The sequence below is a fragment of the Poecile atricapillus genome, chromosome 3 (assembly GCF_030490865.1).
Source record: "Poecile atricapillus isolate bPoeAtr1 chromosome 3, bPoeAtr1.hap1, whole genome shotgun sequence".
NCBI lineage: Eukaryota > Metazoa > Chordata > Aves > Passeriformes > Paridae > Poecile > Poecile atricapillus.
Window position 1 is genome coordinate 65,124,806 of NC_081251.1, and position 27,685 is coordinate 65,152,490.

The 27,685-nt window shown below is 39.8% G+C and overlaps 1 protein-coding gene across 1 annotated transcript; it reads right to left on the reverse strand.

The window, feature by feature from the left end:
* Positions 1-926: 926 nt before the first annotated feature.
* On the reverse strand, positions 927-27,581 carry LOC131578152 (uncharacterized). Its single transcript, XM_058836637.1, has 14 exons — positions 26,959-27,581; positions 23,775-23,894; positions 22,086-22,205; positions 20,875-20,994; positions 16,354-16,476; positions 15,247-15,329; positions 13,928-14,053; positions 13,069-13,114; positions 11,798-11,931; positions 7,334-7,462; positions 5,648-5,762; positions 4,650-4,784; positions 3,320-3,445; positions 927-2,448 (listed from the first exon to the last, which is right to left on the reverse strand). The coding sequence occupies exons 1-14, from the start codon at positions 27,182-27,184 to the stop codon at positions 2,327-2,329; spliced, it is 1,725 nt and encodes a 574-aa protein (XP_058692620.1). The 5' UTR covers positions 27,185-27,581; the 3' UTR covers positions 927-2,326.
* Positions 27,582-27,685: the final 104 nt, after the last annotated feature.

Genomic DNA, 27,685 nt, shown 5'->3' on the forward strand with positions numbered 1-27,685 from the left:
ATGTTATGAGAGGAAGGCCAGCTCTTCTGCCTGCTATTGCAACTGGTTGTGTTGTTTGTACCATGAGGAGCAAGGTGGAACTACTCCGTGAGATGGAAGTAGCAGGTGCAGACAGCTGTTGTGAGGGCTGGGAAGCCTTCTCCAGCAGAGAGCTGTGTGCTTTGGGAAGGCTCAGCTCCATGCTCCTGTCTCCACAGCACAGCATGGATGCTCACAGGGATGGTGCTCTCTGAGTTATTTCAGTACATCACAACTGCTGCATTGCTCACCATTAGCTCTGCTTGCTTCACGTCTTTTATCTCCTCATTCCTGATGAAGAATGCTTTGTTATTTGCTTTCTTGCTAAGACCTTGAAATACTGTTTGAGATTAAATATCTAAGAATACAGATACAGGATACATTCTAATATCATTACTTAATATTGCACTTTTTGGAAATTGATCTAAAATCACTCATGGAGGTGGTTTGCAGTTTGAGATTTTTTTTTGTTCCCAGGTGTGTCATTCACCCAGTCCTCTGTTTTAGAAAGTCCACCTGCCCAAAGCTGAGCACATGGTTTGTTATATGAGATTTCAAAACAAGATTCTGGTCATGCATGAATAGTGAAAATGCCATATTGCTTTATCCAAAGTTTCTGTCTCCCCTGCACTTTAATAAGCCTTTTTACTGCATTGAGTTTGGTTTTGGTTATTTTTACATGTTTTGGGATTTTTTGTGTGTTTTGTTGGTTTTGGTTTGGTGGTTTGGTTTTTGTTTTTTGCTGTGTTTTTTTTTTTTTTTTTTTGGGGGGGGGGGAGGTGTTGTGTTTTTTCCCAAACAGTACCATTAGAAAGAACTTGAAGATATTAAAAGAAATCATTATCAAAAATGCCTCCCACAAGCACCAAAATTAAGCTTAGAGATTTGAGCCACAATAAAATGGAACATTGAGCTCTTAATTGACAGAATAACTTTTTAAACTATTTTTCTAATCTCACTTTTATTCCATGTTTTTAACTAGTATCAGCTCCAAAGCTCTACATGCACATAAGAGTTATGAGATGGTCAGAAGTACCTCCAGAGACAGTGTGCTGCTTTTGGCTGGGTAGAGTTAATTTTCTTCACAGTAGCTCAGAGGGGGCTGTGTTTGGTTTTGTGCTGAACACAAGGTTGGTAACACAGGGATGTTTTAGTTACCATTCAGCAGCGCTTGCACAGAGTCTGCTTCTCACACCACTCCACCTGCCTGGGGTTGCAAAAGAAATTGAGGGGACAGCTGGGGGCAGGTGACCACAATGACATTCCATACCTTACATTGTCATGCTGGGCATATAAAGCTGGGGGAAGGAAGAGGAAAGGAGGGGTGTTTGAAGTTACAGTGTGTGTCTTCCCAAGTAACCATTACACATGATGGAACCCAGCTTTCCTGGAGATGGCTGAACATCTGCCTGGCCATGGGAAGTATATATGTAAGAAAATGAGTTGAACTTAAACACATGACTACCTTTTTATTGTTCTTTAACTCCATTTAAAATGAAGCATCAATATCAAAATATAACAAAAATTCCTAATTTTGCCAAATATTTTCACTCTTTCCTTGTTGCAAGTAGCTTTGGAAATAATTTAACATTTGCAGAACACAGTTCTGTACTTAAACACATCTCACCCAAATCGTTTGTGGTTCCTGCTGTGTTCTGTACTTGCTCTGTGCAACATTTCCTTGCCTTAACGTGCCTTTGCTCTTCTGTTGGAGAGTAATGCCTATAGTGTGGACAAGGATCAACTGTAAGGCTTCACCCATCCTTGTTTCTTACAAATTTCTTGCACTTTCTGAACTGTCCATCAGCGGTAACTTTCTGTAGTAACCTGTTCATGGCTTTCTACCTTTATAGTATGGGCTGATTCAGTTACTTTCTAAAGTCCTTGGAGTGTGCTCTGAAATACAGGACATGGAACAGAAACAGAATAAAGATGAACGCAGAGTCACCTGCATACTTGAGAGATGCCTCATCAGTGGAATTAGCCTGTTGCATGAATAAAACCTCATTAATACAGTGCTGATTTTTCTGAAGGGAGGGTGAGGAAACCAAAAACCATGGAAGGTTAACAAAGCATAGCGGGTGTTTTTCGACATGTAGCCATGTCCTCAGGCACACTTAAGCAGCCAGCCAAAGTGTCCAAGGAATTGTGTTTTCACCTGCTCCAATTCTTGTTATCTGGACATCTCTCCTGTATGACAAAACTGCAAGTAGAAGGAAAATTACAGGAACCAATGAAAAGAGTTATTTCCTCTGAAAGTTCAGGCCCTTGGATCTGGTAAGTTTTCATAAGCCATTTGGCTTAAATATTAACTGTCTTCATGGTACATAGCTGCCCTAAGGAGCTCTTGAGTTTCTTCTGTTTGTTGACGGACTTGTTCAAGGAGTCTGGCCATTTGGCTTTTTCTGAATGCTAATGAAAAGTCTGGATCTGAAAAGGAATGACAGGTGTTAGGCAACCTGCTGTTGTTCCTATGTTCTAATGCAGATGCATAGAACACTTACTTTTCAGGTTACATACAGTTGGTTGGTGGTTCTTATTACAGGTAAGGCAGAAAAATACCACACAAAGCAGATATAAATTCAGTTTTCATCCCTACAACCATTCAAGATTGCTGCTAAATTTTCCTGATCCGGATGTAAAAATCTCCATTGCCAAATTCAGCCTTATGCAGCAGCTGCCTATCTAGATATAGCAGGGTTTTGGCTCTGGCTCTACATACATAAAAATATGTGCTATATACAGTTATTATCACATTATAATTCTCATAAGTACTCAACTTTTATCCAAAGACAAGAAGACTAGCCAAACGCAGGAAAAATATTAAGGAATGGACTTTTAAGTATGAAGATGTGAGACTTCCCAGCTTTAATATCAGCTAATCATGCAATTTCCTTATTTGCTTGCTTCACCAAAATAAACTAAAATCACATTTGAAAAACTTTTAGGTTTCATCCAGTGCCCAAAAATTCTTATACAGGATAAAAGCATATGTTCCTGAAGTCCCATTTCCCTGGATTCAGAAAGCTTTTAGTTTTAAAGCAAGCAAACAAAATCTTCCTGCCTTCATCAGGAGATACTCTTTATGAGCTGCTTTAAAACAGGTGAGGTAACAGCTACCCTTGAGATTATTCTGTTTTCTTAAGTGAGCAGAGCTAGTCCCTGGAGAAGTCTGCACTGTTAGTGGTTGGACTCAATGACCTTAGAGGTCTTCTCCAACCCTAATGATTCTGTCATCTGTTACTAAGCAGTGCCTGTTTGCTGCTGATGGGTGCAGGCAGCCTTGGCAGGAAGGACGTACCTGCTCGTAGTCTGCAGAATGTGGAGATGCCCAGCTGCTGAAAACGGACCTCTGGGTGGGTAAGAAAATTCTTGAGGTAGGCTTGAATCTCTCTAATGTGATGCTTCCACAAAAGCATAATTTTTTCTGCATAAATGGGAGAACCACTGGAGATCAGTATGAGCCTTTAAACATTTTGAAAACTGATTTTTGCAACAACATTTATAAGATCAATAATGACTCATCCACCTTCAGCTAAAACCAACACTACTACAAAGATTGGCAAGGGACTTCCCTGTACTACAGCTTCTGATAATACTTAAGGTAAATAAAAAGTTGAGTAGGCTGCTGTGCTGGGAATCTGATCCCTGTGTAAGGGGCTGGTTCACAGACTGGTTGGCCTGGTAGGTGAAGCTGTCCATGAGTTGATTATGATGTTGGATTCTGTTCACTCCCTGGGAGTCTGCTCTGTTGCAAATCCTCAATAGTAGAAATGGAAACAGATTTGCATTTTCCCTTACTGGGGACTCACTACATGATTCAGTTTTCCTTATGTCTAATGTCTAAAATCTAACCACATCTTTCTAGAGAATATGGCAAGTACCATGTGAACACCCTTTTCTTGCAAGTCTTAAAGGCTCTCAGCTGCATGGGACAAGTATGTTATGCATAAAGGTGTTTGTTTTCTACAGGTAAAAATAGTGCTCTTTTATTCTCTCTCATTGAAACTTTAAAAAATTTGGCTACATTCTTAAAAGCCACTTCTCTGCTCAAGCTAATTTATTCTAGAATGATATCAGCAGGTTTTGGTTCAGTAAGAGTTTTTCTCTTGCTGCTTAGGGAGCAGAGGTAATCTAAAATTTTGGAATACAACCTCTGGTGGCTGTGGGGGATGTCATCACATTTTACATACTGAGAAAGAAGGTCAAACAGAAAGATGTAACCTTGTCCAAAGTGACCTTTTTTGAGACAATTTCTCATCTCTCCCATGGTGAGGAGTATCTTAATGGTCTCCAACCTTCCTACTGAAGTTCTCTGCAAGGACCTCAGAACTGAGGCTATGGACCAACCCTGCAGAATGGCAGTTCTTGAAGAAGGCAACAAACATGTGAATCAGACCTTTATATATGGTCCACTTTCATCCCTGGACTTTCTCATGCACTCAAGGACTGTTTTACTTCAAGGGTGCCTATAGGCAATTGTACTCTAAAAAATCTGTAGAGACCAAATGGGGGGTCATAGAGGAATATTTAAGGTTGTTCAGTGCCTTACAGTCCTTTGGGAAAAGGCTAATTTCACTCCAGACAGCCGTAAGTCTCTTTCAAAGCACAGTTAATCCTGTGTGAGTTACCATGACGGATCATGTGCTGGATGATGGAGGCAGCATGAAAGGATGGCTCCGGATGTTCCAGCTGGCCAGCCAATCTCACCAAGCACTTTGTCAAAGGTTCATCCATCCACTGGACCATCTGTAACGTGGCTCCTTCTGGAAGGCAGAAAGGTAAGAGTCTCTAAATAGGAACTCCAGTGTCAAAGAAATGAATGTAAGAGGTCTGCCAGAAACTGCCGAAATAGTGAATCTTTCATGCAACTGGAGAAGCAAATTAAGTGCTGAACTTGGTTAATAAGTATGTTCAGGTTGTAAAAAAGGGTCATGTTCTGAGGTTATGCTCTCAGTAAGGTAGGGGCATGGATTTGGTTCATATTTTTTTGGCTTTTTGTTCTGCAAAAATGAATTGCTTTATGTGCAAGATCCACTGGCCTATTGGCTCAGTCTGTCCCGCAGATACTGCGCTCTGCTTGCAGAGTTAAATGTGATATTGTCAGCTGCATGGGCATTACACCAGATGCAAGAGATGACTTGTTTGACAGACAATATCCAATGCTGGGGTATGTTGGGAAAATTTACACTCATCCTTTCTGCTATAAAGAGTGCTGTACCTTTCATGAGTGCCAATTTGTTATCTCTGATAAAATCCATGTGCAAAAAATTTCAAGATAAAGACCTGATTTGTATTTTCATCTTTTTTTTATATCAGTTTCTGAAATGATAAAATTATTTCAGCCTGAGAAACTGGGAAATGTTAGAAATAGAAGTAGACTGGCCATGTACAGCAGTAAATTTCAGCACAAAAAAATTTAGAGTAAAGACTTTTAAGGAGTTGAACAAAAGTGCAGACAATGGAGCCCATGTATCCTGCCAGAGAATTGGATTTTGTTCTTGAAACTTACAACTAAACAATGAATTTAAAGGGAAAGACTTGGGCTGTGTGTCCATCACCTATTAGAATTAATAAAGGGCATGTGCACTTCTCTGATTCAGCCATTGATGGAGGGTTGCTGCCATACCTTGCTTTGCTAGCTCAGCAAGGCAGGACGTCACATAACGAAGGGAGTCTTCCTGAATGTCAGTCAAAAGCATGGTCTGAAGGAGACCTTCAACACAGTGGCTCTCAGTGATTCTCTGCCACAAGAGAGAGATTCATGGTTAGCACTTCCATTATGGTTTAGTGGTGTCTGGGGGCTTCAGAAGTGCTCCTACAGTACTGAGGGTTAAACCATCAATAATGGAAACATCTCCTCCCAGATTTACCATAACCAAGAGAAAACACCTTGAATTGTTCAGAGATCACCTGTACTGAGAAATATATAGACTGAAATGAAAACATAGGAGACTTGGCCTGTGCTGACCTGGATTAAAAGCAAAAAATGAGACCAAGAAATGAGTTCTGAATGAGTCAGCTGGAGGTAACTGTTGCTAGTGAAGTTGAATCATGAAGTCATCAGCTCTCTGAGAGGCCCTAACAATGGAAGCTGCTCATGGCTCCCTAGCTAAGCTCATGAGTATCTTTTTCTGATACTCATTTTATGCTGCATTTTAAGCTTAACTTGCTGCTTAGAGGTCCGAGGTGGATTTGAGACTGCTGCTTTTTAAGCTCCCACACTCTGTCCTGCTGGCATAAAAACAGCACTGTCTTTTTCCTCTTATGCCAAGAACTCTTATGTGTTTTAGGGAGCGTTCTTTAGAATTGACCCTGGAAACCTGGCACTCCCACTCATGTCTGCGTATTCACTTATGCAGTGAGAACTTGATACTCTTGATATTACAAAGCTTTATGAAGGTGAAGTAGCTCCCAGCTGATAACAGGATAAAGTAATGGAATTTAAGTATTTTAAAGAAAGACCGTATTTGTCAAACTTTGAACAGACGATTCATTTTTATTCCTACTGTGGGCCTTGAGTTTAAGGGAATCTAGTTTCCTGCAAAACTTGATGTCACAGCTATTAGAAATTTATATAATTCTTAGTGAAAAAAAATTTCCTTCTGGCTGGTTTAAATCTCTGGAACTAGTAGTAAATGGATCGTGAACAAAGAGGAAAAAAAAAGAACTCAGTCTTGAAAAGCGTGCACTAGGAAGTGGGACAAAACAGAAGTGAAGATTTGGGGGGGTTTTTTCCTCAATATTGATTGCTACTGGTGATACTGTTTGATCAAGATACTCTAAAAGGCAAGGAGGCAAGGAAGTACATATGGAGTTTGAAGCAAAATCAGCAAGAGAGATCTTTACAGCATTTTGACATAGCTAGTATCTTGCCAAAGAGGGAAAATGTACATCAATAGCCGGGGTTTAATTTCACAATGAATGGCAGCTGAAGCATGAGAGCCAGGAAATAAAGATTCAGTTCATAATAGACCTCAAATTTTCCTGAATGATTCCTTTAATCGGTATGAAATGTCCTTGCTAGAAGAACTTTTTATACCTATGATGCAGTCAAATTAGGTAACCACATCACTCATAGCAAAAACTAGGTATTTCTTATTTTAATTAGTTTTTTCGTATTGTATTGGGAAAATATGAATAAAACCACCTTTCATTATGGCCCTTTTATTCATACATGCAATTTTGTGTAAAATATAAAGCAAATTGGCATATGTTTAATTACCCCCAGAATTAATTTTTCTTTAATGCTGATTTGACATGAACACAATGTCAGCCTCACAGGGTATAGTTCAGTGACAAACACTGTACCTACCTGTCTGTTTTTGGAAAGACTCAGGTTTTTGATGATGCAAGCAGTATGTCCAACAATCACAGGGTCTGTTTTATGTGCTGCCAGTAATGTCCCCAGGCTCTGCAGTAGCTCAGCACATGCCAGAGTATCCTGAGAAGAGCAACTGGTATCTCAGTTATATCCGATATGGACAACATGGTGCAATTTTGCAGTAAGTTACGGAGAGATCAAACTTAAGTCTGCAAGAAGAGCATTAGTTTGCTTATTTAAAACAAAGATGTGGCTGGGTCCAGTGCTGCTTCTCTCAAGTATGGTCTGACTGGCACTGAATATTGAGCTCTTGCTATGGAAGGCTGGAATCTTCAAGGTTGTGCAGTTTATTGTTTTTTCCATCAAATGCCTCACCAGGGTCATTACTAGTCAGGGGAAGGATGTGTGATCCTGACTGGAAGGAGAGGTGGTCAGGGTTGGTGTGAAAGGTGAAGTAACAGCAACAGTGCACCCTTGAGTACTTCAGCAATTTACCTGGCTACAATAATGGGTTGCATGTTTAGGTCAATTTGTGATCAGGCACCTCTTTAGTAAACATGTCCTGAACAACATCTTTACACACATTTCTCTGCTGTCTGATGATATTTTAGAGGTACTTTGCTAGGTACTTCTCTCTCCATAGTCTTCCTCCAACTACCATTAATATTAATTGAATCACAGAATGGCCTGGGTTGGAAGGGACCTTAAAGATCATCTAGTTCCAAATCCTCTGCCATGGGCAGGAACACCTTCCACCAGGCCAGGTTGCTCAGAGCCCCACCCAACCTGGCCTTAAACACTTCCAGGGATGGGGCATCCACAAATTCTCTGGGCAACATGTTCCAGTGCCTCACCACCCTCACAGTTAGGAATGGTTTTTTCTAATATCAAATCTAAACATACTTTCAGTTTGAAGCCATTACTCTTGTCCTGTAGTATCAGATTGGAGTCTGGATTACTGCACAGGTATTTACCTCAATAACAATATGGATTAAAGGGGCACTGCTGTGTTTAAGAGAAACCTGACTTCAACAGAGTTTGTGTTAGGTCTACAGTTAAAAGCAAAAGATTACCTCTTGAGAGTGTTTTTTCTCTCAGTCTCCTTCCCTTAGAAAATTAGGGGTTTTTTATGCAGTTCTGATTGTTCACAATGAATTATATTACTTATTCTACTTGGAAATTGAGATGCATTAGCAAGGGAGTTCAATATAAAACAAATCATTGGTCCTATACACAGCTTCAAAAAAACACAATTCTGAAATGTGTGAAATGTCAGGATCACTAAAGCAGTGTTGAAAGGCAGATGTCTTTAAAAGTTACTTTAACTTTAATTTTTCTTTTTCTTAGGTTAAATTGCAAAAGTGTATCTTATTTTCTTTTAATACCAGCTGACATCTTCACTTAGCTCATTTTAAGCACTGTCACAACTAACAATCCTAAAATAAAACAGGAAAATAAGTGGAAAGGGCAGTTCTATGCCTAAACACAGGGCATTTAAAGAATCCTGTATGCAGACATGACAGTAGATTTTCCTCAGTCTTGTTTTTTCCTTCTCTTTAAAGGAAGAAATAATATAGTTTCAGATAATCCAATTAAATTACCACCAATGACTCTTTTCTATGCTTTTGGGCTGAATGTCCTCTTTCTATGTAATCCCATCAACTACAATACTCATTTTTTGATTTGCTACTGCCTGAGAGGAGGAAATTTTCTATGGATTATAAAGGAACTTTCTAATATATAATGACTTCCCTGACAAGATATTTTGTTTATTTAGGACCTACATTAGCAAGTGACAGTACTTGAATTTTGCTCAACTTCTTTTTTTGGCTGGAATATGGCTGAGATTCAGATTTTGTTTTCTGGCTCAATCCTGCACAGTGCAAGAGAATCACGAGAAAACTGTGAGTAAAAATAGATCAAGTGATTCAGATGGATATTGATCTAATTTTTCCCAAAACTACAATACTAAAAAAAAAATTAATAATAATTAAAAAAAAAGGGGCAAGGAAAAGCATGCCAGCAGCAAGTGTGCTTACAGTTGCAATGCTGCACTCATACTCCTCACACAGGAATTGATTGACAAGGTAAGTATTTATCCCATTTACCAGTTAGCAAGATGATAAGGCAAAGTTATTTTGTACCTGGAGTGGAGAGTCAGTGGCACCATCTGGAATAGACAGACCCTGACTTCCAGGTCTTTTGCTCAAAGGAATTTGACTTAAGAGACTGTTTTCTTACAATGCCTGATTCTTTAGTGTTTCAGGGTTGGGCTGTCCTTGGGAAAACTGAATACAGTTCCCTCAGCAAGAGGGAAATTTTCCAGCCCTTGCTGGGAATCCCTGTCAACAGCCTGACCAGGAGATTTGCAAAAATGGGGCTGAAGCAGGGTGAAGAGCTCCTGTGAAGCATTCCTGGGGGTTTGCTTCATGGTAACGAAAGGCAGACAGATTCTGCCCCATTATATCCTGGGTAGTATTTGTAATAATTCAAGCATCACTTGACTTGGTTGTAAAGGTTAGCTTTGTTCAGTGGTTTGTTTTCCAACAGTTGTTCCCATGGAGAAGTCTCTTTTTCAGTCACGGAGAATTCAGCCTGAGTTAGAGAAAGAAACATTGAAAAGGCTTGAAAAACAGGCCAGAAAAGGCATGGAGATGGGGAGGCAGGATATGAATACAAAGAGGTCAGCCTCTTCTCAGAGTGCCCAGGGCTCGCTTGCACAAAGCAGCAACATTCAGTAGTCAGGCTCAGCCGTGTTTGCTCGCTAAAACAAATTTAGATATGTAGATATTTCTCACTGGAGAATAAAGTGAGATGCTTTGCTTTCCAGCCTCCTGCTACTGACCCGTTTTCTTCCCTTATGAAGGATGGGCTGTTTCACCACTAGTGTACCAAGGCTGAGTTCCCAGTGTCTTTGTTTTTACTGATGCTGACCATGTCTCTTTGTGGCCAGGGTTTGAAACACTGGCAAAGACAAGTTTCAGGACCAGGGAGAAAAGGATTTGTGGGTACTCTTTGCTGAGAGAACAAAAAATGCAAACGATATTTGGAGACAAGAAAAGCAAAACCGAGTGTTCCAGCATTGTCCATATGTCCATAACATTCCATGCATGTTCCAGCATAATGTCTCATACTGAATAACATATTTACTGTGCAAATGGCCTTTAACTAACTTAATGCATTTCAGCTGTAAGCTTGTTGAGAGCAAACTGTGTTTTGATTGTGTGAGGGAGTTTGACATGCAATGAGGATGTCTGGTGCTCATGCAGCCACTGTGCCTTGAACAGCTCTGTGCTCTAGTTGCTGCTTCCCAGGCATTGATCTCATCCATTTTCTCCATCACGTTCCAGAGGTAGGGGAGGTGCAATCTTGGTTTGCGTACAGACAACTGAAGGTAAACACCAAGCTTTCCAAACCCAGAGTAAATTTCCAATCAGGCTGAGTGTATTTCAGGCACAAGAAGCACCTAAGGCCACCTGAAGCTATTCACCTGTGATACCTGTCACTACTGCTTGAAGCAATGTGGCAGGAATGGTTCTTGCATATTTTTGCTCTGTGTAGCAAACCTGACTAACTTCAAATGCTGTTGTTAGCTTAAAAAACTTACCAACAACTTTTCACATCTATGTTCTTAAGGATGTCTTTAATTACTGTAAAGAAAAGTTTGTTTAAAAACAAGAGTAATCCGTCAGTATTTGCAGTAATTTATTTGTAGTCAGACTTCATTATGTATTTGCTAGTGTTGCATTATTAATGGTGGTGTTTACCCTGAACATGGGCAAAAGAATCAATCTGTAACTTAGGACATGAGGATATACAGTCCTAGTGAAAGGCCTAATGCATTAACTAAAGATAGACAGGATTTCAAAATCTGTTAGTCCCCTTTTTGTTTTGATCCTAATTCAAAACACGTTAATATTTTACAAATGCACTTTTGAATAAAGCTGTCCATGTAGAGAAGTAATGTATATTTGCCCTTTGTTCTGCACTTATGCAGTTCAAATGTGTGCTCTAAATTATTATCTCTGCTTTTCAGTGTGTGGGGAAGCTCTATAGCCAAGAAATAACTTCCTTGGTTGCCCTCATGGTGCTGTGTATGTCCTCCACCTCATACATCCATCTGGAGACCTCTGGTCTGGGGACTGAGGGGACTAGAGGAGGTTGCAGGGAGTGCAAGGCAGTATCCTCATATCCAATGACTCTATCACCCATCTCCCCCCTCTACTCTCTCACTGGTCTGTCCTTTGGATCCCACTCAGATGGCTCCTCAGGTAGTTAGTGACAGTGCAGATGCAGTAAATTTTGGGTATGAGAGAGAAGGGTTGGGAAGTCTCCCAGAGTCTCTTGGTCATTCTCAAAATGCATTTCATAGGCAGTTTTGCCGTAACAGTGTTACCCCAGGTGGTGGCCAGAACCACTCTTTCCCCTCTATTTTTGGGAAATGACCTCCCATACCTGGTTGGGTGGGTGCTGGGAGAGTATCCAGAGCAGAGCAATGGAGGCATGACGCACATCCTCGCTGCCAGAGGCCAAGAGAGAGCACAGCTTGGGCAGTACATTCTCAGCAACCATCTCAGCCTGGATGTCCGCTGGTGTGGGAAAACAAAGGAGGTCAGGGGGGTTCAGAGCACTGCAGGGAGTAATTTAGGCTCTGACTGTTGCCTCAGTGATCAAATTAGAGGGGACCTGCCCATCTCCCATCCATGGGATGGGGCAATGCCAGATGTTCAGTTATAAAAATAAACCCTCATTTGTTCTGCCTCCTTTTGCTAAGGGATTAATATAAGCTTGATGGCAGAATGTAGGTTTGGGCACCCTTAGTCTGTGTCTGAGCCTCAAAAGAAAGTGAGGGGAATTTTCTGAGCTCATCACCGGCATAAGGCCAGGTAAGAAGGCAGCACTTTCTGCTGCACAAACAGAAAGACCTCCCAAGCACCACCTATTTTACCGAGTTATCATTAACCAGGAGAGAGCCCAGCCATCTCACTGAGTTGTTATACCCCACTTGCCCCTGCAACCTCAGAGAGTGCACTAAAAGGCAATGCCAAAGCAGCCAGCAGATGAAGAGGCAGATCTAAAAGGTCAAGCAGACCAGGTGTTTCAAACATGTCAAGGAGCAGCACAGCACTTCGCTCTCAGCTCCTCTATAATTGTGACTGCTTGAAAATTAAGCACCTCTACATTTTCTAGATTAACAACTCTACCCTGGAGTCTGGGACTTTAGCACTGAGTGTGCCAGTCCTCTGCCACTGTCTCCTGAATATGTCATAGAAACGAACCTTGGACATTTAATAGGACAGGGTTTTTTAAGAGGATGATAAATGCTGGGGAGAAAATTACATTTAATGATAGACAGAATCATGCCTTGGAGAAGACAGGTCCCCACTCAATAAGCAATTTCAGGAGACATTCTGTCCTAATTAGGCTTAATGCTTAGGAAACACAGAAAGGAGGAAAGCTTAGCAACTCACTAAGGCTCTGTGCATCTCTGAACACCTCTGCTGCCTTTCTCACTTTCTCCAGATACTCCCCTTGCTACCTGGGAGCTCTAAGACAGATTTAGCTAGGATATACACTGCACCTTCTTCTTCCCTTAACATACAGTTAAAATGTAGATAATGTTTCTTTGCTTTTAATAGGAAAGGTTCCCAGCCCACTGTGCTTACTCTGAAAGGCAGAGAGAAAAAGAAATAGTGTGGGTTCTTTATCTCCAAGACATTGCTTACCACTGATAGCCAAATTTCTTAGGCAAACACATGCCTGGCTTGAAACCTGCTTGTGCCAAAGAGGAAAAAAAATTAAAAATGAGAGAGAGGAGGAAAAAGAGCAGTTTCAGTAATGCATGTTCTTGCCTATTGCACACAAAATCAACATGACAATACTAGCAAGCTATTACATTACTTTCAAGAATAAATTTGGCACATGTTTTTTTTTCAAAGTTTTGATGAATTTTTTTTCAGTCTCCTAGTATTAGTCATCCTATTGTTGATGAAGAATGGGGTTCAGATGTTGGCTTTTATTTTAGAACATCTGATAAGTTATAGGAAAATGAAGAGAAAGTAATTGTCCTATTTGCTTTGCCTGTTTTTCACCTCCCTTCTACACAAAATTTCAAGCTCCACCCTGAACTGTGGTTTCTTAAAGTTTCTTTGATGTGACTTCCAACAAAGCAAAATTTTCAAGATGTCATTTCTCGAAGCCATACAGTAAAAGTTCTGGATACCAAAAAGAAAAAAAAAAAAGTAGCACAACAGATGTGTCAGACAATTTCTGTCGCAGACACAATGATCAATGCGGGCACTGCTCACATGATGTTTCAAGTTAATAGCATACAGGCTATCCTAGTCTAAAGGAAGTGTCCAGGGCTGTAGAACAACTTTAATAATTTCCCTTTGCTTTCTTCATACATTGAACTTGTAGAACCCATGTATTTTCTATTATAGGTGTCTTTTCTCATGGGAAAGATGCTACATAGATACCTCTACAGTAGATGAACAGAATGATGTGAGGCTAAAACTGGAAGCCCAGGTTTATACCTCTACTCAGATGCTAAGTCTTTTCACAAAGGGAAAGCTGTGACTTTACCTTGTCCACAGAAGAGGATAGGAGAGAGATCAGTGTCCGCAGCAGGAATCTGTCACTGGCTCTCAGCAAGGCTTTGTGGTGCTGAACATTGGCTGCCACGTTGCTCAGGGCAGCACAGCTGTAATACTGCAAAGAACCAAGAGAAAATGTAGAGCAAGAGGTCAGAGTGGTGACATGTTAAAGAGAATACAAAGAAATTGGAGAAATGCTCAGATTTAAAACCAATGAAAATAAAATGCTTTTTCACCTTAAGGGTGTTTACGGGGTTGGCACAACTTGCTGTAGCTGCTACAGCAATCCTGCTGGGGCATGTTGTACACTCATTAGGACCTTGGCTGTTTTGGAATGTGCTCTGCTGCTGCAATGACATTGCTGCTGGCATCTAAGTTAGGTAATCTGCATCTACTGTATTATATGTTTACATTGATTTACTCAAGCTGGATGTAGCTATTGCCCTAGCACGCCGAGGGATCATTTCCAAAGGATCTAACCATTAACGCTAGGAAGGATTACACATACAAAAGTATCTATTACTAGGGAAGTATAATTAGAGGAAACATGTTGAGCTACAGAGATGGAAATTCTAAAATGAATCTCAGGAATCTAAAATTGCTGAAACAGTTTGCAGAAAGCAATTCCAGAGGGTCCATCCCTCCAGACATTTAAAAAATCTGTGTAGAGATAATTAAATTGATGGAGCAAACAATTCTGTGCTACTCAAAGGACTGAATGAACAAACTAGCAGAGTGTATGGCTTACAACTCTGATTCATAGTTCATTTATCAGCATACTTTTGCGCTAAGACGAGCTCTATGCTGAGTGTGCAGAATCACAAAGAGGTGTCTGTGATAGGCATAAAACAGGATGCTTTACAGATATTTACAACAAGAAAAAGATTATTGCAAGTTATGTCTTCTCAGAATACTTAGTAACATTGCTTAGAGTGAAAGATCTAAGTTAGGATGCAAAAAAACCCAACCAAAAAACCTAAAACCCAGAGGAAGAGACCTTTCTGCATCTTGTCTGATGATCTGACAGATACAAGAAGGTAGCTACAAAACAACCTGTGCATGCATTAATGTGTGGTGGCAGAAAAATTTTTGCGTCATAAATTTTCTCCTGTGGAGTTAGACAAATTGAGTCTTTCAATATACATTATCTGACTGAGCTGAGTTTCACCAAGATGCTCTCCCATGTTTCTCCACTTGACTAGAGAAACCTTTCCTCCTCTCCCCCTTTTAATTTCTGCATACTGTGGTTTGTGCTCTCCTTACAGTCACAATGTTACTGTTTTAAAATCTGACCTGTTTTAGTCATACCTGGACTTCTGAGTCAGGAGATTCCAGCAGCACGGCAAGAACTGGTAGGGCTCCCTCCTTGCATAGGACTTGTTGGATTTTCTCTGCCATTAAAAAGAAAATGTAAAAGTGTCTTCCTCCTTCCTTCTCTCTCATCTGGAGGCACCGTTCAAAGGGATGTGCACAGTTCTTGGGTTCTAAGGAGTGCTGATGTTGACCAAATATATGCCAGTCAATGTGATTGGAGAGTATATAATTTAAAGCTTGTGTAATGAAGCAGTATGCAGATATTTTAGCAAATAGACTAGCAGGCTGCCTGATTAAGCTTTTGATGGTTTTATGCTAAAAACGGTTCTGAGAATCTGAATTGCTGGAGAAGCTGAAAAGCCTCAGGTATGATGTTCATTATGATTTCTGTGTTATTTAAAAACAATTTAAAATATTCTGAGTAATACCAGAAATGTAATAGCCAACTGTTTAAGTTCTTGCCAGCTGTTTCCTTCCACAACACAGAGTTCAGAGATGTTACTCATTACTTTATTGTTTAGCTCTGTGGAATAATGGTATCATCTTGGAAGGTGAAATTTAATGCAGTTTTGTTTCCGAGTTAAGTATGGTAGTCTACATAGAATTGCAGAGGACCTAGTACTCCTTGTGATAAAGCTGTTGGTGGATATTCCAGGAGCCTTTAATGTCTGACCAGCAATAGTTATACTTAGCATATTGCAGCATTGAGCTAGTCAGAACAAGCAAAAAGCTCCTAAAGCTCAACACTGTTGGATAAGCTTGTGAGATTGCTTTAGAGTACGCCAAATGTCTTGCTAACTTTTTAGGCCCAATTAGTTCTTTAACAAATGGCTATTTTTTTTTTCTATTTCTTTGACTGATTGTTTTAATATTCATATACTGGCCATTTGGATTTGAAAATCAAGCTTTTCTGTTTTGCTATGAGGCGAAAGAGGGCCTGTATCAGCTAAACTTAAATCATCAACCTGTGGTACCAACATGAATGCCATATGCAGAGGAAATAACTTGTTGCTCAGATATGCTTTTATTAACCTTTAGGATTATTTTTCTATCAGTGAGCTTTCTTTTGGCAATTTAGGTAAACCATTAGTCCAAAAGTACCTGATTGTGTGAGGTTCAGAATAGCACCAACTGCATTTTGTTGGACTCTGGGATCATAGGAGTTGGCAAGGGACAGTAGGGGTGTAACTCCTCTAGCAGCACCAATAGCTTCTCGGTTGGACTCTGGAGAAAAGAATCAGAGAAAGAAATACTTACTTAAAATCTTACTGTGAGCCACAAGCAGGACAACTAGCAGGACTAGTCCTTTGGTGTTTCTTTCTCTGATTTCTCGGCATGCTCAAAGGAAACTGTTAAAAATTCTAAGAGCTTAACAGGAAGGAAACTAACTCATGACTTCTGGATTAGCCATAGATCACAGCTGGTTCAATGCTTTTGGTGTGTAACTAGGATAATTAAAATATCCTTAAGACCCTTTAAACAGGTTAACAAAGTATTATACTTGCTTCATACCCTTGGTATGTCTGATCAACATATTCACAGTGTGATAACCAAAAAAACTACATCATGAACTGAAGGTAAGATTTAATTAATTCAGTAGGGTATATTCAGGGCCAGTTTCTCTCTTGGAATGTCCCTGTGTGACTCACTTGAAAGCTACAAACAGTGCAGAGTTTTCTAAAGAGAGAATTTGTTTTAAACATTGAAATTTGAAAAGATGATGCTTCTCTGAAGTGGTGGTGATTCCTTGCATGGCAATGTAATGAGTTGTACAGCTGTATTCAACATCCTGGGGTAGAAGAGCTCCTTAAGACTCTTGGATGAAAAACTGATAAAAAAAAGGAAAAACTATAATACTTATTTCTGTAAAATTAACAATATTTATACACAGTTTAAACAAAGGCCAGTCTGTGGAAATTTGCTGAGAGAAACATGAAACAGACAGAGCAAAAAAAAAAAAAAAAAAAAAGTGTTTGAATGAAATCAAGTCTTCAGGTGCTAACTAACTTAGAGAGTTATGAGAACAAAGCTGCTGGTTTTATACCTAGAGCCTATCTAGTAGGGAATTGACATACAATTACAATTATTAGCCAGGATATTTAATCAAGTATAGTTAAGATAGTATCAGTTTAATATTCCAGAACAAGTAATTTTCTGACTTCCTATGAGTATATACTCAAGTAAATAACTTTTATTCTGGGAAAAAAATTGAGAAAAAGAATTGTTCTGGGAAGAGTAATATATTTAAAAATAGCTTTTCCATGTGGGAAGCTATTATTCTGGTGAAATATTCTGCCCCTCTGTAGACAAACCCTTCTCTAATCTAGTCTGCCTACATACCATTCTTTTGTTTCCCTCAGTAGAAGTAGAAAGTCTTTTGTATGGCAACTGGTGTGATGCAAACTACTCAGCTGAATAAAAAAGAGAGGTAAAAAGATTAAGAAAGAATTTATATATCGCTGCTTCCCTTATTCTTGTACACAATACACTCCATGAATGTTTGTGAATGTGGGAAAGAACCATACATTTGAGAAAAGGGATTACGAACATTTGGACAAAACTTGAGCAAATTGTTTCTTTTATCAGATATTGTGCCTGAACACTTGTTTTGCCAGTTTATGATGACAGAGTGGATGGGGAAATCTATCTCACCAAGATGTGTAACTGAATGGCCGTGTCTGTAAAAGATGTGGCAGGCTAGATCATGTTTCTCTCCCTGACCACCTGTTTATCTTAAAAAATTCAGTCCATCCACTGATGCCACTGCAACCACTGATGCCCCTTGGAATGCTTTTAGAAGGTAGCCATGTGTTCGAGATGCTACTCTAAAGTGGGGAAATCAACAACATCTACTCAAGCTGTGTTTGAATAACTCACTAGTTTATAAATTCTGTCTTTCCACTCTGACATTTGTGTGCTTAAAAATTCCCATCAGAACAACTTTGAATATGCTTTACATTCAGTGCATCCTCCTTGTTCTAGCTTAAAGCAGATGTTCAGGCCCCCCTAAACACTGAAAATGTGCACATTTAGTTCTGTTCTGAAGTACTCCGAGTTATTATCTCAAAACTGATTCCTTTCACTCACTGATTGACAAGCTGCAGATAATTGCAACTATGCATGTGTCCTTTTGCTGCGTGGACAAATGCTGCTGTTGGGACAAACTAACCTTCAAATATGTTTCATCTGAATGGGTTGGTTTGCCCTTCTTATTTTCAGTTCCCTATTGCAGCAGGGCAACAACCCAGTTTACACATGACCTGCAGTAACACTGCTAAACAGTTTCACTCTGTACATAGTCTTGCATGCTTGTTGCAACAGAATTAAGACCATTCTTAGATGTAGAATTTCAGTCAACTTAAAGCCATCTAAGGATCTTCCTAACTTGGTTGTGCTCCCATATTTATCATTTTTTGCATAAATGGCCTTCTTGAAGGACATGACTGAACAGGATACTTTTCTCAAGCAGACACTTAAAAATATCAGAGTCTGTGAGTTAAAATTAAAATAAACCCTGGAGAATTGCCTCTTGCTTTAGTCTCATCGATGTGGTATCTAAATGTAGTCTGAAAAACAAATAAACTGATCCAGGCCATCTAAATCCTAGTTAAACTGGGACAGAGATCCTCAACACTGATCAAATTCCAGGCAGCAGTCCAGCCTATGCAGGACTGCCTTACCTCTATGTTTAGCTTTGAAAGTTCCTTGAATGCTTGATTTGGAATACTTATGCTCAGAAGGACATTAGTGCTTAAGGGAGCGTGCAAAGGCGTTGGAAGACCAGAGGTAGCCAGGATGTGGACCAGCTGATGGTTCCCTGTATTCCAGATTAGACATCTAGAAGGACAAGAGTGTCTTCAGGACTAAGTAACATCCTTAGATGCCCAAATAAATCACTTTCTCCGTAGACTGTTTAAAACAGATGAAGGGACATCTCTCTGTAAATCTTCAGGGGCTTAGCTTCACTGACCCTACACAAAGTCCATCCTTCTAGTGCCAAGTACCTAAAAGTTTAGTGATGCCACTCCTAAATAAGACATGTAAATGAGGCAATTTGCATTCCATATAAAGTAATGTAATATGTAGAATTCTTAACCTCACAATAATGTGCAATGCTTAAAAAGAAGCTCTTAAGGGAAGAGTGTTCAAAAACCTGAAAATAAAAAGGTGGGATAAAATGCAAATCAGCACTTTCATGTGGTTGGATCCTGCTTATCCACTGCTCCTTTGCAACATAAATACTTAAATGAGAAATTAACACTTTCATCATGCTTCCCTCAGCCTTCTGGGACATCAGACTGCAACTTCCCATACTGGAGAGGGAAGCTGGCAGAATAAATGCTGCAGGAAGGGAAAAAAATATTATTCATGGCTTTTCTACAGACCTGTACGCAATTTGTACAGGAAAACTATGAGTTTACACAAGGTAGAGTAATACAGACTAACATGATAACCTTTCTTTTGGTAACTGTGGCTGAACTTACCTGTCTGGATACCAGGAAAATAGTAATATCATTATTGAAATTATATGCATAGTTAAGCAGAAGTTGGTGACACATGCAAGTAGTACATGATGGATAACATGTACTGTTATCCATCTGATAACAGTACACTGAAACCAAGTTTTGCTGAATGGGAATGACCACCTGGGAAGAGGCTACAAATGGAATTCCATGAGGGCTAGTCTGTACTTGCTTTGAACCAGAGAGTTAAAACAAAGATGTAGAACTGTCAATGCAGTGGAGGACCGGAGTATTTTACAAATAGCAGACAAGTTAGAAGAACGAAGCAACGGAAACAGAATGAAACCTGTACAAAATGCAGGGATGTGCATGTGGAAACATTTGTAGTAGAGCCTTGGTTACTTGGTGTCTGCTGGAAACAGCAGCAGAGGAGGAGCAAGACTAGGTGATTAAGTCAGATGTAGGATGACAGCATCACCATGGCACAATCACCAAACCTGCAAGTGTTACCATGAGATGTACCACAAAACATATTTCCCTATATGCCACAATAAAAGGCACAGGTGAGACCCCAGGTGAGATACTGCACATTTCTGGTGACTTCTCTTTCAGAAGAGATGAATCCAAAACAGAATTCTGGCACCATTAATCTATATCTTAGCACTGTAACAATGCCTGAGGCCTGGAGTATCATGATACGGAACATAGCATGCAAATGCTATGTTCCATTCCTGGAGCATATAATTTACACCCAGAAGGACTCTGAAGATGAATGGACAGTCTCACTTACAAGAGGAGTCATAAAAGACCTTGGCTTTCTCAGCCTAGTAAAATGAAGGAACCTCATTAGCATAGACATCAGAGAGACAGAACTCCGGAAGCAAAAGCCACTGTAGACAATAATTAAGATAAGCTAGTCATGAATACATTTAGGATAAAAATCAGAAAAATGTCTGTAATCGTAAGAGCATGAAGGTCAGAAACACTGAGAAAAATATCTGGAATGTCAGAAGGTTGAATTTATGATGCGGGAATACCAAAATTTGCTGCTGCATCTTATGACTCTTAAACCAATTGCAAATAGGTTGTTTCATATTCAAATATGATGGAAGAGTTGAATGAATTCACAGCAGAGGATAAAGGCAAAGACAACACTCACCTGAAACAGCCAAAGTCATGATGCAGGCACAGGAATTACACTGGACAGTGGGATCCTCTGACTCAAGCAGATCCAGAATTGGCTCAAGTAAACCCATTTGGACAACTAATTCTTTGTCAACTATTCAAAAATTCAAGAAAAATGGACAAATAAAAAAGTAAACAGTTACTGATTTTGTGGATAGAATACATCATCCATTGACTGCTTTGGAGATATACATTATGATTACACAAAATAGACTTAAGATGTAAACAGCCTGAAAGCCACTCGCAGTCCCTACTTGGGTTTGCTTAATTCACCTTCAGATGCTTGAAAGAGTGTAACAGGTGTTTGGAGGTTTTAGGTCAGAAGGTCCCAAATCAGGTTAATTTTGGCAAGAGCAACTGCAGCTTTTCAATAGGTTCACAATTTACTCAGCAACCTCCCCATCCTTTCTTTTTCTTCTGTGGTCTACCCTTTAAAGATTATCTTTTCTTTGTAAATAGTGACATTATATCATTTATAGCAAAATCCTTAAAAAAGAAAGCAAAGAAAAAGGCCAGCTTTGCTGAAGACTGACCCTGTCTTCTTCTATTACAGGACTTCAGGATAGAATACTTGTTGTGGCCCATGCGCCCAGGAGTGCAGTAGCAGTTGCAACAAGGTCTCTCTTTATGAGGTGTGGCATGTTCATGCCCTGTCTACCAACATAAACTTTACTGGGAATTTTTTCTTCTGCATCTCCTAGATTCTATGTCAAATCTATTTTCCCCTTTAGTTACAGAAGTAACTGAACTATACTATGCATTTAAACTTTTTTTTTTCTCTGCAAGCAATTTAAGACTAAGGTCCAGATCACAAATACCCAGAAAATTACCACTGTCTTTTACATAGAATTTATTTCTATGAGCTGTATCCATTGTTTGAAAGGAAAAATGTCTGTGGATCCAAGAATGAGAATAGAATTCCCATACTGGTCTGAGAATAATTTATCAGCCTTTGCACACAGATCCAAGAACTCTTGTTACATTATATAATCTAGCTGGAGGGATCTGCTATATCTTGCTGTCACCAGAAGCTATGTATCTTGCAGTCAGAATCAGACTCACACTTGTCCTATCAGGAACACAAAAAAAGGAATCTAGATTTATCTAGAAGTGCCCTCCTTCTGTGTGAGTCTGACTGAAGAGATACTTCTTCACCTGAAGAGAGATGTGTTGTAAATTACTCACTATTTCCTTCCAGCAAGAAGTTGACAAGGGACAAGGAAGACATCTGCTGCACCTCCAGGTCAGCAGAACGTAGTAAGGCATAGAAGGGTTCCAGATGCTCCACAGGCAGGGGGATGTTCACTGCAAGAATGAGAGGAAATATTGATGAGCTCCATTGTTCAGCAGTGACATTTTTCCTTTGAGGGACTTAAACCTCAGGTGCTCCCATAGACAGGCTGAGTGGTATTCACCTTCATTAAAATTCCACTGCTACTAGCAAACAGGGCAAGTTTTCTGAAGAGGTTTTGAATAATCAAATACTTCAAAAACATCATGGGAAGGGAAGCAGTGTGCCTTGCTACCAAACAAGTCATTCTGTCTCATAGCAAGTCCTTGCATTGTGGCTACAGGCACTTTTTATCCAGCAAAAAATATGTGGGATAAAGCTATCATCCAAGTGACAGAATATTCTCTTTGAAGTAAAATTAAAATATACAAATAGATAAATAAATTGCAAACTGCTTGTTGCTAGTATTTTTACCTTTTTGTAGAATCCAAACTCTTGCTGGCATTTTATTTGGGATATCTAGGCTGACTCCTACAATCAATAAACTACCTCAAGAGCCAGGTGTTCCCACAGAATAGCTGGAACAAAGAAGAATTTTTCCTTTATAAATTGTCACTATGTCCTGGGGTGACTTTATGATACTGGTATCCCCAATCGTCTGGTTTATGTTATATATTAAGTTCTGCACCTTTAAGACTGGCTCTGAGAGCAAGAGAGGGGGAAGAAGAAGCCACAGTTTGTGTTAAAGAAAATATAACTCCCACACATCTCGCTCCTGGACTGTGGTGTCTGCAGCACGGACAGACAGCGGGACAGAGTTTCTCTCTGGCTTTTAGTTAGTTTCAGCTAGCTGAGGCAGAAGAGTTCCCTGGACCTTTGTTTTTTCCTTTTTCTTGGATCTGTGCAAGCCTGCTCTGGACTGAACACCCAGCCAAACCCCGGGAGCTCACGCCTGTGGCCCACCGGGGCCTGGGCCTCGGCACTTTCCGGAGGGACTGATAAGAAACTGAGCGAGCCGTTCACCACATAAAAAGGACTTTTCTTCCTAGATTTGCCATCCCATCGAACAGCAAGAGGTTTTATTATTTAATATTATTCAATTTTCTGTTAAATAAACAGCTTTTTCCACTTCTCTCCAAGGAAATTTTTTCCCTTTCCCGGACCAGTTGGTGGGGAGGGGCATTTCCCTGGGGAAATCCCCATTTAGAGTTTTCCTCCCTAATTTGCCCTAAACTAAGACACACTACAATCTGGCTCCTGGAGCTTTGTCCTCTTTTATATATAATATAAAACATTAATTGGTCACTGTGTCCATTTCCTTTCATCATATTTTGACTGTGTTGCTTCCAAGATACTCAGCATACGCTAACTCTAAGTACTTTGGGTTCTGCTGAGTTTTACAGAAGTATAACAATTCCATAAATAACAATCTTTTATAATCATAAGAGATATCTCCTTATAGCAAAACCCAGAACTGACTCTGCCTATGTGGCAATGACAGTTTTCCATCTTCCTTGACAAACAACATAGCATGAAAGCAAAAACACGCTTACTTAATGAATCAAAAGGAGTTTCGCAGTTTGAAATAATATTTTCATTTATAATTACATGAAAATTTTCTAATGCTTACTGAGATAACTTACTGTGCTGACTCATATGCAAGTAATAGAGGGCAGCCGACTGCTGTAAACCTGGGTTTTCTGAAAAGGATAAGGTCCTCAAGGCTTCCAGAGGGTCCTTTCCAAGTGGAGACATTTCAAAATCTAAAGATGTAAAATGACAGCACAGGCTCAATTACATCTGAAAAGGGTTAGTTTAAAAAAAAAGAAATTAAAATTTACAGCCAACCAAACACGTAAGGATTTTTGTACTGCAACGACTCCATAAAGCCCATCTGTCTTTATTCACATTTCCATGAACAGAAGCAATAGATGAACTGGGAATAACCTGTCCTTGGCAATGCCTCTTGTAAAGCTCACAAAGCTAGTGATTGGAAACAAGATAAATTATAACCTTTGGACACTTTTATGCTATCTAATACAAATGCAAGTGTTCTTCGTCTCCACAAAAATCTTTATCTTTTTCTGAATCTTTGTTAAAATACTGAACATGGTGTTCTTAGTAAGAGTATACATTTCTAATTTAATTTGTGTTTCTATATATATTTCTAAGAAGAGAAAGAGTATATATTTCTAATTTACCACATCTGAAGTTCACTGTGTTTCCTGTCTTGGGTATTGAAATACAGGATTTAAAGGAATAGCAACACAGACTGCAAACAGGCTTGCCTCAGGCTCAAATTTCTAGCATGAGTCTACCTGCTCTCAAATATGATAGCTCCCCTATGAATAAACCAGATGTTCAACAACACTCATCATATGCAATAGCAGTCATGCATGGCTTCTGTAAGTCACTGTATCATATAATATGTGGAATGGAGCAGGAAAATGAAAGGGACAATGAACCAACGAATAGAATTAAAAAGGAAATGTATGATCGATCAACTGGTGGAGCATGCAATTATAAGACATATTTTCAGGCAATAGTTTAAAGCTGTGTATTAATGATTGAAATATCTATGTGAAAAATATCTAGCTACCTTACCTCCCATGGGACAAAGAAATGTGAGGGATGTGAGCGACATGAGCTTTCATGCCTCAGTGCAAAATACAGCCAATATCTCAAGCCAGTAGAAGCTGCTGACATTGTCAAGACTAGCAAACTTCTACCCTTAGGATTAGGTAAGTGAGCTTCACAGAACTACTTCATATAAAGATTAAATTTTTAAATAATTAGTAATACACACAAAGGGAAGGACTTGCTTGTGTGTGCAAGGTTTTAGAGAAAAAAAACCAAAAAATCTCTTCATGTGGTTTAATTCTGTTCCTTTCACTATCTGAACCTGAATCTGTCTGATTCTTCCACCTATCTGTGGTTTTGCTTGGGAGAGTGATAAAGCTGAAACCACTCAAAATCTTCACTTGCTTAGAATATCAAAATTTGCTGCCCTGGCTTACAGATGAGTGTGATGATCAACCATTAAGTCTCTCCTTGCACCCAAATTGTCCAAACACTATCTTTTTGCTTATTATATTTTGTTCAAAACTGAGGATAGGCTTGTTCCCTCTTGAAATTAAATACACAGGTGAGTGTTAAAGTAAGAGGGATGTGTCTTGGTTTTCTTTGTGAGGCTTCCCTGCCTCCAGTTGTCTAGGCAGTGAGATTTGGCCACTCAGAGAATTAACCTTGGTCCTGTTTCCTGGATGCTGTATGTGTCCTGTCATGGACAGTGAGACCTTCCTGAAAACACTCATTGTCATCTATATGCTGGTGTCAGAGAAGCTCTAGGCTTCCTGCTGCTGTACCCCAACTCCCACGGATCCTAGACAGACCAGACTTTTGAAGACTGATCTCAGAGAGAAAGGATCTCTCAAGAAATACACATTTAGTCTTTTCAGGGAGCACCAGTGGCTGCTACAAGGGATCATTCTGGTTTTCCCTTCATTACATCTCATCCATCAACTGTGCAGGGATACTGCTAAGACAGACTCCTATAGAGTCAGGAGCATGCTAGCCTTTGGAAGAAAATGTTCAGCCCTGGAAGATCTCCACTGTATAACAAGCTGAAGTATATCCCCATCCTGGGTATGAATGTGAGGATTTAAACCAGTGCTAAAGGTGCAACAATCAGTGAACCTTATCGGCAGCACAGGACCCACCACATTCACTGGGTAATGACACCAGCTAATACCAGCTGAGGCTAATTCACACGTTCCCAAAAACCAGAGTCACAGCAATTATTCCATGACAGATCATGTCAAGCAGCATTAATCATGTCACACCCCCAAAAAATTCTCTCCTGGTTCCCCTCACAAGATTGTTTCATGTTCCCAAAAAGGCAAGTAAAGAAATAGTAGGTCCACACCCTTCACACAAATAATAGTAGGGGACTGCATTTCTGTGTAGTGGTTTTAGCCCAAAGCTGCTAAACATAAAGCAGTTTGCCAAATTAGTTGTGAGACAAAACAAACCCAAACAAGCAATAACCCCTTATCTTGAGATGAGAAATGTTTTTAGATTGATACACTCATCCAAGATGACTGCAGAAGTGAAATAAAAAACCAAGTTTTCCTATTGATATTGTATCCTAGTAGAGGACAAAGAGGACATTACAAACAGAAAAGCAGGGGAATTAGGCAGCTAACCTGTAAAGCAAAGGAGATAGATGAAGAATTATGGATCTACCTTGCAGAACCCCATGATTGTGATTAAGCCTGATGTCTCAAATGTTTTCACAAAAGCACAGTTGCTAGAAATCCTGAGAGCTCAACGATGCTTTTCCCAGGGTGACTTTGATCCTCCCCATGTATAGCCCAGACATTTCTAGCATAAGTCCCAGTGTTCAGCCAACACAGAGGTGCACAACTGTGCACATCATACTGTGATTTGCCCACACCTCAGCACTCATACAACCTCCAATCTTAGCAAAGCCCCTGTCCAGCTTTGTCAGCTCCTTTTGACTGACTTCAAAAAAGTAACTTCTAGAAGGACTCACTTTTATGAAACACATTTACATGAGTTTTGTATTAACAGTAGTGGCAGAGCAAGAGAGTGATTGGCCATTTCTACCTAGATCCAACTGTTGCACCACTTGAGCCCTTGGTGTCCTGGACACAAAGAAAATGCTCTGTAGCTCTGGCCTTTCCTCATCATCACCAAGCTGCTCAATGCCATGGCAGAGCAGATCAGCTAGCAATGTGCTTTCAACCCACAAAATTAATCTCCTTGTTCTTTCACAATCTTTTAGAAAAAGGCAAGTCCTCTTACCTGTTTCAATATGCTGCAGAAACTCCTGTGCTGTCACTCTCTCATGAGGCTGTAGGATGGGCTTGTACAGCTGTCTGTTTTTAGAGCTGTTTTGTTTTAAGCAGGAGCATTTGCTTATTAGAATTAAGCATTCCTTGATGCTTTGCACCAAGTCAGAGGACATCCTCTGAACAAAGCCTATGAAGTCCCGCAGGAGCTGCATGCATCGTCCACATAGCTGACCCATTCTTGTTCCAACAGCAGCACAAAGCAAGAAGAAAATGAAGGAGATGGAAACAAAAGTTTCTTCTCAAATTGTCTGCTTTTTGCAGCTTTAGCTTGTCTCCTCGCTGTTTGCTCTGTCTTACAGATATAAACACCACATCATGTGCAGATGCTGTAAGGCAGACAGTCTTCTGTGTCCAAAAAAGTACATTTCACAAAGCTGGTTTCTGCAGATCTCCTAGAGTTCATAAATTATTATTTAAAATGATTGCACTGGAGACACGCCTTTCTTTTGCTTGAAGAAAAATAAGATAACAACCTAAACAGATTTCATGGAGAGCAAATGGAGTTTAGGTCATGGAGCATCTACCAAAGTCTGTATGAGGCTGGAAAAACTTGGATAATGGGAAATGCTACCTCAGATGTTTTTGTAAGGCAGCTTTCCACATGAAAGGTAGGCACCACCTTGTCTGCATGTATGCAAGCTGCAGCTACCAATTGGAGTGAGGAAGATTAAAAAAAA

Excerpts from the sequence above, each read along its gene's own strand:
- LOC131578152 (XM_058836637.1), bottom strand. The coding sequence starts at position 27,184 with ATGGGTCAGCTATGTGGACGATGCATGCAGCTCCTGCGGGACTTCATA. Across the intron at positions 15,330-16,353 it reads TCTGAACCTCACACAATCAG|AGAAAATCCAACAAGTCCTA; the intron begins GTACTTTTGGAC and ends TTTTAATGGCAG. Across the intron at positions 4,785-5,647 it reads TGCTGAGCTAGCAAAGCAAG|AAGGAGCCACGTTACAGATG; the intron begins GTATGGCAGCAA and ends TCTGCCTTCCAG.